Source organism: Psammomys obesus, unplaced genomic scaffold, assembly GCF_907164565.1.
Source record: "Psammomys obesus unplaced genomic scaffold, mPsaObe1.curated_primary_1811, whole genome shotgun sequence".
Classification (NCBI taxonomy): Eukaryota; Metazoa; Chordata; class Mammalia; order Rodentia; family Muridae; genus Psammomys; species Psammomys obesus.
Window position 1 is genome coordinate 1,017,917 of NW_026586589.1, and position 13,606 is coordinate 1,031,522.

The 13,606-nt window shown below is 51.0% G+C and overlaps 1 protein-coding gene across 8 annotated transcripts in view; it reads right to left on the reverse strand.

The window, feature by feature from the left end:
* Tox2 (TOX high mobility group box family member 2) overlaps positions 1–13,606 on the reverse strand; it is a 116,594-nt gene that overhangs the window by 84,368 nt on the left and 18,620 nt on the right. For 2 of the 8 annotated variants that reach the window (XM_055602406.1, XM_055602408.1), the window contains exon 1: positions 8,937–9,056. The exons of 5 other annotated variants lie outside the window; for them this stretch is intronic. In XM_055602406.1, coding sequence (XP_055458381.1) covers positions 8,937–9,056 — 120 coding nt within the window. Of the gene's footprint in view, positions 1–8,936; positions 9,057–13,606 lie in introns of those variants that run through there. One more of the 8 variants, XM_055602413.1, reaches the window with a different exon arrangement.

The window sequence follows — 13,606 nt, forward strand, 5'->3', positions numbered from 1 at the left end:
ACATACGTGTGTGTGTGTGTGTGTGTGTGTGTGTGTGTGTGTGTGTGTGTGTGTTAATGTTGGATCTCTTCCTTAAATGCTTTCCACCTTAGTTTTTGAGACAGACACTCACTAAAACAATGGCTTGGCTAGGTAGCCAGCATCCCCAGGGACCCATCTATCTCTGTCTCCTCAGGGCTGGAGTTACAGGTGTGTGCCGACACTAATTTCTTTTAATGGCTGCTGAGGATCTGAACTCGAGTCCTCATGCTTGCATGGCAAGCACTTTGTCAGCTAAACAATCTCCCCAGCCTCAAAAATAATGACTTTAAAACAATAAAACAGAGGAACAAATTTGAAAAGTTAGCCCCAGTGAGGTGAGGAGATAGTGGGCCCAGGAGGCATTCCCTCCGCGCCAGGATTCATGGGATAGCCTTTGTACAACAATCCCATTCAACCTGCGCAACAGCCCTAGAAAAGAGATGGCAACATCACATTCTACAGAGGAGAAAACAAATGGAATGTCATCTGCAGCCACAGGGTCACACAACTAGACTGTAGCAAAACCAACTCCTAACTCTGCCAAAAGTCACGCTCATGACAACGATTTTATTTCGTCTTTCCTTTTGGAAACAGAGAGATAAATAGCAATTATTTAACAAACACAGGACACCGGGCTGTCCTGTTTGGGGAGGTTGAAGTAGATGGCTGCAGTGATCCACCAACCTCAAGCACTGCAGAAGGTTAAGAGTTAAGTACACAAAGCCACGTTGGGGGGGAAAACAGTCCAAGGAGAGAACACAATGTTTATCAGATCCGCAGAGGCAGGGTGACTTCCTCAGCCCTTGAAGCAATCACAGAGGAAGAGATTGACAGGTTCAAATATACACGCATTAATATCTTCTGTGGAAGGAAACGTAATAAAACTGAAATGAAAAGGACATCAGACTAAGAAAATATCAGTACCATTGACGAGACAGTTAATATATATGATGTAGAAAGGGCTCCGTCGACTTCAACAGAAAGCAAGATGCTGAGAGACAAAAAGGCATGAGATGCAAACAGCAAAGTCACCTGAGAGGCAGCATTCCAAGAAATACATGCCTGGGGGGATGTGTGCTTGGCTCAGTGTCAATGAAGAAGTGCGCAGGACCCGAGCCAGCCATCGTGGAACTAGCAACTTTTACATCACACACAAAATGTCTTTAGCTGACTGGAAAGCAACATGGTGGTCACCAATGGTCAGCCAGCAGGGGAGAGTACCCAAGATCTCTGCCTATAACCGAAGCCATTCCCTCCTCATGCTGCCTAGCTGCCTCAAGGACACCCCAGTATCTGTGAGGCACAGGCAGTCTTTGTCTTCCTGAAGCTTGTGGTCCAATGGTGGAGACTGGAGTAGGAGTTCAAATCAGGGTGAGGGAGCGGCTTGCTGGAGTCTTGAGAGGGGCCATGCATAGAGGGGGTAGCTATAAGGATAGGTGAGGGAGGAGAGGCCATGAGACAGGAGGGAGGGTTGGAGGATGAGCTATCCCCACGCCTGAGAGCTGAAAGGGTCCATTCAGGCATGGAGGGGGATTGGCAGGGAGGGCAGATGAGACCTAGAGACAGAAAAGCTGAGAGAAAGGGCAACAGGGCTGCAACTGGGCAATGGACATCAAGGGCCAGAATCTGAGCTGTGTTTCAGAAAGTATCTGTGAACGGTCTGGAAGAGATGAACCCTCCTGCGAGTGAGGAAAAGTGGCTGTGGGCCTAGGTGGAGCCAGGAGAAGGTGCTGAGTCTGCTTTGCACACAGGAAAAACCCTGGATAAAGCAGCAGGAAGCAGAGGCCGGAGGATGGCTCGGTTGCTTGGGAAAGTGCTTACAAGCATGAAGAGCTGAATTTGATCCCTTGAAGCCATATAAAAAGCTGGGCGTGGCAGTACGTGCCTGTAATCTCCGTTCTGAGGAGATGAATACAGGCAGATCTCTGGAGCTCCCTGGCCAGCCTTGGCAGACTGGTGAGTGCCAGTTCAGCGAGAGACCCTGACTGAAAAGATAAGGTGGGGGAGCATCTGAGAAGGACACCTGAAATCTGGACCACTGACCAACACCCCCCCCCATGCACACACAGAAAGAGAGAGACATGGACAGATAGACAGATACCACCACCAGCAGCAGCAGCAGCAGTAGTAAATGGAACAATTCAGCTGCAAAGGAGAAACATACACTGATGCTAGAAACGGAAGTCTGTAGCCAGAATAAAATCACCACAGTCACAGTGTTCCACAGATTCTGGCGCTGCGAGGCTCAGGGGTCAATGAACAATGGCAAAAGCCCACTCAGGAGACAGAAAGGGGGTGACTCATGCCAGTGGCAAACCCTAATTTCCTTTCCTTGGTCACATACTTCCTTTTGATTTCTTTTTTCTGACGATTCAGAAGAAAAGGATGTTTTCCTTTTAAATTCACAGCAGAAATGCTTGCATGTGTGGGCTCTTCCTGCCCCAGGTTTTAACCTCTGCCCTGAACCAGCAGAACCCAACTCAGCCCCAGGTGACAGAGAGAGTGTGGGCTACTGGGAAACTGAGAGAAGGGTGACGTTCTAGGCACTGTAGGGCTGGAGCGAGCAGGGCACAGGGCCCTATGCTAGCCAGAACCCAAGCCATTCCAGAAATCTGAATTTGCTTGGTCGGCTTCCAGAAAAGCAGAAAAGCAGCAGCGAGAAGGTGACATGTGCAGCCAAATTCGTTTGTGCTGGCGGATGGGGAGGTGGTATTTACACAAGTGGGTTGGTATTACACAGAACAGAGCCCAGCCAAACCATGCAGCAGCCAGGCCAGGTTCGAGGGCCAAACGAGCCGACAGTATATTTACAAAATAAGTTTTGCTCACAGAGGCCCTGTTGCTCCCTCTGCCCATCAGAGGTTTCAGGTAAAGGAGTTTTGAGCTAAATCAAGGACCGTTATATCTGTGTTAGTCCCTTGCTGGGAGACAGTCCCTTGCTAGGGGACCAAAATGCTCACTGTACAAGTGAGATTGCTCAGTGGCTGACCTGGGCTCTGAACTGTCATCTCTGACTGTCATCTCTCCCCCCATACCCCTATGAATTCCCCCAAGAGGCTGAGGCACCAGGCAGAGCAGGGGACATAGACTCCTGTAGGAGTACTAGGGCAGGTCTGTTCTGTCAGAGCAGATGGAGGCTTCTAAGCATTGGCTTTTGCTAGATTTGGAGTGATATGTTAGTTCCTCGTGGCTGCCCAGATAAATCACTGCAAACGGACGAGTGTAAAACCACACAAACTGGCTGGGGTTCCGAGGTGGAGCGCTTGCCTAGAATGTACAAGGCCCTGGGTTCTATCCCAGGCACTGCCAAACCACAAACTGTCCAAAGAAAAACAAAATAAGTAGCAACATCATCAACAACACACAAACGATTCTCACACAGTTCTAGAAGCCACAAGTCCCAAGTTTGTCTATAGAGGCTTCAGACCATGTCAGGGCAGGAGCTTTGACACACTGCTTATATGCTCAGCTTCTGGTGGCCACCTGTGACCCTTGGCCTGTGACCCTTTTCTTCACTCACAAAGCTCATCAGCTCAATCCCCTTCTCTCCTGGCATCACCTACTGTCTCGGACCCCTGCTGGATCCCTCTTAGCAGCTACCTCAAATGACTTTGGGCCACCAGGGAACCCGGGACAATCCCCCCAACTTGAGATATTTATCTTTATTATATCTGCAAAGCCCCATTTTCCACATGAGGTGACAGTTGGGTCTCGGGGATTAGGATGTGACTGTTATTAAGGGCATCTTCCAGCCAGCACTCAGTAAGTTCCCTCAGGCTGTGGGTTAACTGTGCCTCTGCCTGGAGACAGCCAGGCAGGATGTGCCCACTATGAATGATGTAACCACAATGCTTCAGTGGCTCCCTTTTCTCTGCTCTCACCAGAGGGACCCTGGGTTTAAGTTCCCCTTATGGTGGTGCTGGTTTAGACCGATGGTCTAGGGGCAGAAACAAATGGTCATTTCCCATGGAAATGTAGAACATCGAACATAGGAACTCCAGGCTAGCTCTGGAAGAGCAGCAGGACTCTAGAGGGAGATGAGACTAGCCTTCATCCTGAGTGATTCTGTGGAACAGAAACCTACTTCTGTGCTGATTGCCATGGAACGTGCAAGAGGCACAAACATATACCATTTTACTCATTGGGATGGAGAAGGAGTGGGAGGGATAAGAGAGGGTAATAGGGGTGAATACAATACTAAAATAACTTTTCCTTGCGATAAATGACTGAAGATTGGGGCTGTTTGTTATTGAAGCATAACCCAGCCTAATCTGACTAATACATTCAGTGAGTGGGTTTAACAAGCTGCTACTTACTGACCATCTGCTACAAGGCAAGGACTTCACAGAGCTGGTTCATAATCCTGCAAATTACTCGACTCTTTACTCATTGAACAGGCAAGGAAATAGAAATGCAGAGGTTGGGGTAATGGCTACATGGCTGAGAAGTGGGAGAGCTGGCATTCAAGACAGAATAGTGTGGTCCCAAAGCTCACAAGCCAGGCACAGTGTTATGCCTGTGATCCCAGCACATGGAGGGCTGAGGCAGGAGAACAGAGGTTTGAAGTCAACCTGCACCCTCTCCCAAAAGCCAAACTCATAACAACTCTAAGGGGCAACCCTTGTAAGGTGCCTATGCTTGTGCTTCAGAACCCTCTCTGAACCCAGACCTCAGGGTCAGTAGGGACTTCTGATCAAGGTTAATAAAATCTTGATGTTAGAGTCTCCAAAGACAGAGTCCGTTCCTCAGTTCTAAAGCCCCCAAAACACACCAAACCCCGCCCCAGCCTCTTCTGATAGACTTGATGGCTCTTCATGCCCACGTGTATCATAAACTGACAGAATATTTATTGAGTATCTACCTTGTGCCAGGCCCTGTTATGGGTGTCTAGAGATTAGCAGTGAACAAAGGCCACTGGGGCTAACTGTCCGGTGCCAGAGAAACCATCAGAACACAAAGACAACAAGTGGCTTGCCCAGCACATTGGAAGGCTGTACACACATGGAAGGAAGGCAGTGAGCAGGTGATAGTATCAGGAGGGACTCCCCTTAAGTCAGCCAAACTGGACTTTTAGGAGGAAGTTACAGAAAGATGGACAAAGGCAGGAGGGAGAGGGAGGAAGCCAAGCCAGTACTGGCTTGGGGCATCAACGCTGCCAGGCCTTCACATGGGAGTCTGTAGGTGTTACCTTGGTCATCAACGGGACATCAATGTGGGCAGAGCAGGCGGGAAAAGGGAGCAAAGGGCAGCAAGATGATGGGGGGGGGCAAAACACACCCACAGATGGCACTGCGATTACCCTCCCCAGAGAGGAAGCCAGCACTCTTTCCACACGCTTATCTGATGCTGTGGTTGGAGGAGCAGGCAAGGGCGGGCGTGAGGCTTGCTTTGCTAGCACATCTGACGAACCTCATCCCCCTCCAGGCAGCTGACATCCGCTTGGCCTGCGGCTTCTCCTGTGGCTTCCGCATCACAGGGTGCCCCGGTGGCTGCTATTTTTGCCTCCGTTTAGGGACCTATGGCACATTCTTCTGTGTAGGGCACTGAGGGCCAATGGGCCTGGCCCTCTTCATGTTTTCTCTACTTGGAGCAAATGGAAGGGGTCATTTAAATGTTCCAAGTGTCCCAGAAGGATAATTATGCTCGTGTGATACATGACATCTCGTTAATCCTCAGGACACTACAAGCTCAGAGATGTTAGCTGGCTTGTCCAAGGCCACACAGCCACATGAAAGCAAAGACTGAGGACTCTGAAAGGGCCCGTCTGTGGGGCCTGACTTACTTTTGCAGGGCACTCTTCCCACATCCGTCTATGGGAGTGCATCCCAAGCAGATAGGAAAGTAAAGGTACATCATCGGTGGGTGAGGTCTTCTAGAGCCTCACAGTGATCCTTGACATGCATAGAGAGACAATCGGAGGGGGCTTCAGCAAACCCTTGATGTCCTGGCCAGGTCCCTGGAAGATAAGTGGCAGGTGGAGGTACACAGGAAACCCACTGTGGCCTGAAGATTAAGAAGTAAGAAGCAGGGCAGTCTAGCTGCGGAAAGAGCTTTAGGGAATGGCAGACAGACTCCTGGAGGAAGCAGAAACCCGAGCGTGGAAATGGATGTGCCCCAGGCAGGCAGGAAAGGCTCTGGGATGGACGCAGTGGTGTGGAGGAGCAGCCAGCAGCTGCCAAGAGTCCACAGGAGGGGCAGGTTCACCAAGCAGTTTGCTGAACTGGCCACAAGAAGGGCAGATGCTAATGGGAAAGTAAGAGGCAGGAGGCTCCTGAAGTCCCCCAGGTGGCGGATGACCAAGCTTCAAAGGGACAGCCAGCAGTATGGAGGGGTAGGTTAGAGCAGGGAGGAAACTGAGCCATGCCACATCCAAGTCTGTGCCTATGTTCCCAGTCGCCAGTAAGAGTCACTAAGATGGGTGGTCATGAATCAAGAGAGGGCTGCTCCCAGCCTCATCTCCTCCAGGATGAGCTCTCCGGGAGGGGGGTACTGCAGTCCACGCTCATACCCTTCATGAGCTGCCTCAGAGGTAAGGGTATGAGCGGCCTGGGTCTCCTCGATAGAAAAATAGAAGCCTTCACCCCCTGATTGCTGCTCCAATGATGAACTCAACAGATACTCTCCAGGTGCAGGTGTGAGGGGCTGGAAACCTCCTGGAAAATGCCTCTCACACTCCAAGAGAGGCCAGAATCCACCCACTTCTGGATTTTTTTTTCCAGGCCCCTGGCCGCTCACAGAGGCACCCACAGCTGTGCCTAAGCTGCCTCCTCCAATGGCACCCCACCTCAGTCCCTGGTCTCAGTAGGGATAGGTTGGTTCCTGATGAACACAGCTAGGCTGGGGAACCAGAGGATCTCAGACAGAAAGATCTTCTCCAGCAGGAAGCCCACCCTAGCAATGCCCCACACACCAGTGAGTGCCACCATGGTAGAACAGGAAAGGTGGTGGGAGCAGCTGGAGTGATTTCGCTGAGGAGCCTACCTACCAGGGATGACACAATGGCTGGAGTCCACGCTCTGGCCATCTCCCTGCCTCATGTAAGGCTTCAGTGGAAGCCTGCATCATGCCTGTCTGCAGCAGACACCCAAGCCCCATTCGAAGCTCCCCGGGTCCCCTCCCTAGGAAGGGGTGGCCTCTCTATTCCTGAAACACTATGCCTTGTGTATCTCCTGCCATTCTACAAGATTAGAGAGGTAAAGTGACCCTGCCTGAGGTCACACCGTGATCCCATGGGGCAGAGACCCGCTCCACGCCAGGTCCTCTTCCTGACAGGAGGGCTGCCTGGATTGACCCACTCTCCAGTCACTCCCCCATCCTGTGCCATTCCCTGCATCCAGCCCAGACTCCCAACACAAAGGTGACAATCAGCAACTGGTAACTTGGCTGCCTGTCCCTGTAAGACCCCTAACACCAGGTTGCCTTCCAGTCCTCAGGACACCATGAGGGTGACCAGAGCAATTTTTCTCAGGCAGCCCCACACAGGACACAGTGCCTCCCACTCGAGACACAGGGGAGGCTCCCCAGACATGCATGTTTGCACCAGAACACATTGTCGCACCAGGCACCCTGGCCTCCTCCCCAGCTGAGCTGTCCTGGGTTACTCATGTATCCATTCACTCTGGATGGGGGTCCTTCTAGCTTCTGGGCCGAGTATGAGCAGCTCGTACGTGGCTGTGTGTGTGAACACGTATGTGCACACACCATCACAGAGAAGGTGCCAGTGTCCACTTTTCGGGTGTGGACACCGAGACTCAGGCAGCTTAAGGATCCCATGTTACGTCACAGGCTACTTAGGACTAAGCTGGGATTTGAAAGTGGTCACTAACCCAGGTCCTAGTGGTACCCAGAGCTGTTTCCGCCCTGGCCAGCCAGCTGTGAGATCTCCTCCGGGCAGTGCTGTGCCCAGTGTCTCAGACAATTGTGGCTCTGTGGGGATTAGGAAGGATGCTCTCAGGAAGCAGGAAGGATGCCGGCTCCTGTTCTCTGTTCCCCTAATGTTCCACATGAGGAGACATGGGCCTGCGCTGTCAGTTCCCATTTCTGGGATGCACACACATGAAGCCAGATGCCTAACAATGACTATGGGAAAGGAGAGAGGCAGAAGGATTAGGGCCTTCTGATCTAGGTTTAGCACTGTCAACACAATGACCACCCCCTCCCCCAGTCACCTCCCAGCCGGCTCCCCAGGGACAGCTGGGAAACACCACTAACAGGAGCCTCTTTCACCTGCTACATTGTGCGTTTGCCCTTGGGTCCCTCCTTCCTTTGTTACCGCCTCTCTTCTCCAAATGATGGCCATGGAGAGCCCAGCTGGTTGTTTCCATATCCTCACTTGACAAAAGGGAAGGTGGCCTTTACCAAATGAGGGGAGAATTCGGATTGCTCCCCCAATCTCCCCCTGGTGCCACCTCTAGCTGCACCTCACACCTGACACTTGCTCAGAAGACCCCTCCCACTCCCAGCCCAGTGTCTCACGGATCCTTACGAGTCATGGGTTGTCACCATCACTGTTCTCACTGTTTCTCCTCTAAGTCCGTAAGACCTCTCCCCAGCCCACTCCCATGCCTGGCTAGGCCTGCTAAGTGTGCGCTGAATGTAAGATGAATGAATATGTAAGTGTATGTATGAATAGAAGAATAGATGAATGGATGGATGGATGGATGGATGGATGGATGTTTCCTGAGTGCCCCGGGCATCAAGAGTGGGTGGCTAATCCTATTCAGCAGAGACAGTGCCAGCCACAAGCAGAATTCCTTATCAGAGAGGAAGAGCCATATCCAGGCCCTTAGGTCCTGCACAGCATCCTCACTGCCAGTCCCTGCCTGGCCCCGCCCAGGATCCAGCATCACCCGTCTTTCCCTAGAGCGCCAGCCTGAGCACCTCCACCCCTTGAAGCAGCGGGCACCGCTGCTTACCTTCTGCAGAGACGCACCTGCAATGCACCAGTGTCTTGTGAGAAGCCTGGGCCTCATTCCACAGAAGCCCAGGCAGCGAGAGAACGAGCCTGCGACAGCCTCTGTGAGATGCTGCTGCATAATCAGCAGAGAAAGAGAGAAAATGCCAGAAATAGCAGCTTTATAAGCCCTCCCGACGACTCTTGGTCCTCTATTGGCTGGAGGCCCAGCCCCCCCCGCCCCCCCATCCCGTTCCTACAAGGTGAAACGGAAAAACCTGTTATTTAACCTCTTTGATCCAAATTCATCTCCTATCCCAATTTGGGCCCACATGTCCGGAGCACCACACCAGGTCTTGGGGAGCAGAAGAGGAGGCAGCCCCCATACACAGCCCTGCTCTCCATCACCCCTGGCTTCAGAGGCACACCGCCTGGGAGAAGCCACTGCACCAGAAGGCCTTTCCGGGGGCAAATTGGCAGCACCTGTCAAGGTGCAAAATCTGCACGCCTTTCATTCAGCAATTAAACTCCTGAGCACCATTGCTTCAGAAATACCTGGAATCCCGCATGCAGGCTTGCCAGACGATGCTGCTCATTACACAGAGCAGAGGCAGGAGGAACGTCTGAATTCAGAGCTGACTGCATACACAAGACACATCCATTTTATGGACCAGGGTGGGATGGGGATCATCTGCAAGTGCCAGTTTGGAACTGGTTGAGAGAAAGTCAAGGGCATCATGGTTCTCTGTGTGTGTTTGAGTGTGTGTGTGTGTGTGTGTGTGTGTGTGCTTACGTGCTCTCACTCAAGAGTGTGTGCATGCCCACACATGTTTATGTGTGTGTGTGCATGCACAAATTGGGGTGGAGGAACCAGTACTTGGATTTACATTGTCAAGAGCAATGTAAATCTGTTAGCTGTGGTCGCCCAAAGAGCAGGAGGAGGGGGCTCACCTGCCACTCCTGTCTTTTTGTTTTGTTTTGTTTTGTTTTTCTTTTGCACAAGGAAGCATTACATGTGTAACTTAAAATAAAAACATGGAAATCTCCCTCCGTTAATCATTCTGCGGAAGTTAGGTCAAGGGGCCAATGTCACCCTTTACAAGGCAATGAGGCTTGGATCTGTGTAGGCCCAGGCTCTGTGTACAGCCTCATAATCTTATTAGCTTTCATGAAGACACAGCTAAACTAGGGCTCCGTGAAGAAGGAGGGAGTTGGGTTTGAATTCTGCCTCTGCTGGCCGGGACAACTGACTTCTTCAGCTGTCTCTGTCTATAGAGATAAGGGCCTCAGTTTATCTATAGAATGGGGGAGCAGTATTTACTAGATGCCAGGAACTGTGCTTGGTGCTGATTCACCGATGAGATGTTTGGGGCACATACCAGAACACCAGAAACTGAGGTGCTGTCAAAGCTAACGGGGTTCCCATTCCTGAGAAAAAAGAGTTCTGGGGAACCCCACTAGTCAACACTGGTAACAAGTATCAGCTAAGTGACAGACAAGGGCCAGGGCACAGCAAAGCCAGGTGATGAAGGGGCCAGGGCCCAGTGTGAGTGGGAGGGAGCTGAGGTGTAGGAGCAGGATGGCTAGATTAGCTTCCATAACCATACCATCCTCCTATTGTTCCCAAAGTCTGCTCTTCCCCAGCCCAGCCCACCTTTCCAAATCTGCTCCAAGTGCTTCCTCCCTGAGGGAGGCCCTCTGCTCTCTCATAGAACATGCTTCTTTACTTGTGCCAGTCATTTCTGTATTTGCTGCGTGTCTTCTCCCACCAGACTCTGACCTCCAAGATGCCTGGGTCTGAATGTCTTAGTCATCTCTAGGTCTAGCTCCTAGACAAGGCCTGATATCTAATAGGAACCCAAAACAGAGAATAAACAACCCCAGAGCCAAGGTCAGAGCCAAGCACATGGGGCTGGTCTGAAGGAAAAGGAGGTCTATGATATAAAGACTGATAAACGTTTCACAGATGCACTGAGAATGTTAAGGCATGAGGATACCACAGAAACTATCTGTGGGGGCTGGAGGGATGGCTCAGTGGTTAAAGACAATGGCTGCTCTTCCAGAGGACTCAGTTTCGATTCCCAGCACCCACATGATGGCTCCCAATCCTCTGTAACTACCAGGCAATCTGATGCCCTCTTCTGGCCACCATGTGTGCTGTAAACACACATGGTACAGCCAAAACACTCACATACATAAAATAAAAATGAAAGAGAAGCCATCCATGAACATTTACATAAACATAAGGTGGCAAGGAAGTGTCTGGGCCCAACCTCATCTGGATAAGGATAATTATTGTTTCATTATGCATAATAAAACAGAAATGATCATCAAGTCCATTGTTACAGGATGGGTTTTTTAAAGCATGACTTTCCATACAGTAAGTGCTATTTGATTAGGAGAAAGCCATCAGCATTTGTTGAAGCAGAAAGTGGTACATGCTTCTTGCTAAACAGGAGAGGTAGAGACAGGCAGATCCTGGGGTTCATTGAGTAGCCAGGCTAGTCTAATTACTGAGTTCAGGCTACTGTTTGAGACCCTGTCTCAAAACAAAAAACAGGTGGACAGCACCCGGGTACACCACCTCAGGTTGTTCACACACACACACACACACACACACACACACATGCGTGCACACTCAGAGGGGTTCGAACAAGGAACAGAGTCAGGGTACACGGACTCCTTGATTTACAGACATACTTCTCAAGATGTAAGAAGTACATGTAGATGTAAGAAGATGTAAAAGACCTCCTTTTCCTTCAGACCAGCCCCATGTGCTTGGCTCTGACCTTGGCTCTGGGGTTGTTTATTCTCTGTTTTGGGTTCCTATTAGATATCAGGCCTTGTCTAGGAGCTAGACCTAGAGATGACTAAGACATTCAGACCCAGGCATCTTGGAGGTCAGAGTCTGGTGGGAGAAGACACGCAGCAAATACAGAAATGACTGGCACAAGTAAAGCTGGAAATACCATAAACCAAAGTCCTACAGACGCCACAGCTCAGCCCCGCCCACTGTAAACAGGTGCAGGCTGCTTGCACACACTGCCTCCAGTGGCTCAGGTAACTGACTGCTGTACTGAAGGGGTCGTTAGGATGGGTCCCCAGCCTCATGGTGCACTTTGCTATCACACTTGTTTGTTTGTTTGTTTTGATATTTGTTTTCAGACAGGTTCTCACTGTAGCCCAGGCTAGCCTCAAACTCACAATTCTCCTGCCTTCACTTCACAAGTGCTGGGATTATAGACACAGGCCACACAGCACCACTGGTTGCTTTTGCATAATTGCAAACAAACAAACAAAGCAAATTTTAGATTTAAACTATTCTAAGTCAGGGACAATGTGGTTAGAGAAGGTGGGTGCACTTGAAGAGACAGAGGTCCGGGGAGTCCCAGTACTCTTCACCCAATCCCGAAATCCCCTCCTGCTAATCTGTGTGAAGTGAAAGTCATCACTACGGGGCCAAGGCTAGGATGGGATCACTGGACTGAGTTCTACCACCTGTGCTGGGAGGCAGACCTCTGAGCGTGGTTCCACACAGGTGCAAGGTGATAGTGAGCTTCCCAGTCATGATGTACATACTTCAAATGTGCCAGCGTCAGGGCTGGACAGGGCTGGGCAGGGCTGGGGTGGGCTGGGCAGGGCTGGAGTGGGCTGGGGTGGGCTGGAGTGGGCTGGGGTGGGCTGGGGTGGGCATCCCCCCTATCCCAGCAGGCTGGATGCTGAGGCTCACTTGACCTCAGAATGTGAGTCAACTCCACTTCAGGCTCATTGCTCTTTGCTTAGCATTGAGCACATGGCTAAGGCACTCAGGGCAGGCTGGAGGAGCTGCAGCTGGCATGGAACCAGGAAGATGCCCTGCACCTGGAGGCCCCCAGAATTTTTTTGTTTTAGATACTTAGTTTTCCGATTACTCGGTGGCTAGATGGTTATAGTACAAAACAGAGACACACAGAGAGAGATGACTCAGCTTCCTGTGGAGGAGTGTGGCCTGCTGGGAAGACAGTTCCATTTCTGTCTTCCTCTCTAGGGCCCTAGAGACAGGTCGTGGTGTGTGTGTGTGTGTGTGTGTGTGTGTGTGTGTGTGTGTGTGTGTGTTGGGGAGGGGTGGTTCATTCTCAGAGGGAGAGGCAAGGACTGTGGCCAGGCCTTGGGCCTAGAACTCCTTATTCGGATTCCTTTCTAGGCCTTCACTCACTAATGTGAAGGTAGGAATAATAGCTTCTCCCTGGGTTTAGCGTGCACAGCAGGTGTGACCTATGAAAAGAGCCTGGTCTGGTGCCTGGCACAAAACAGGTAGCTCATAAATGCCACCGTTAAGAACGAGAGCCCCAAAGGAGGCTCTCCCTAACACCTGCACAAGTCTGTCCCACAGGTGGGAAAACTTAACTGCAAAGCAGACTTGAATCTCTGTCTTCCCTTTCACAAGAATCCAGCACACAGCCAGGCCACTCGACAGCAGTTTCCCATGACCGCTATGAACTGGTCATGAGCACACGTGGGGCCTGCGCTGTCTTCCTCTACAAAACGGGGACATAAATGAGGGACAGTCCACAAAAACTTCAGGAAAGGCACTGGGGAGATGGCTCAGTCAGTACAGAGTTTGCTTTGTAAACATGAGGGTCTGAGTTAGACCGGATTCCCCAGAACACACACACACACACACACACACACACACACACACACACACACACA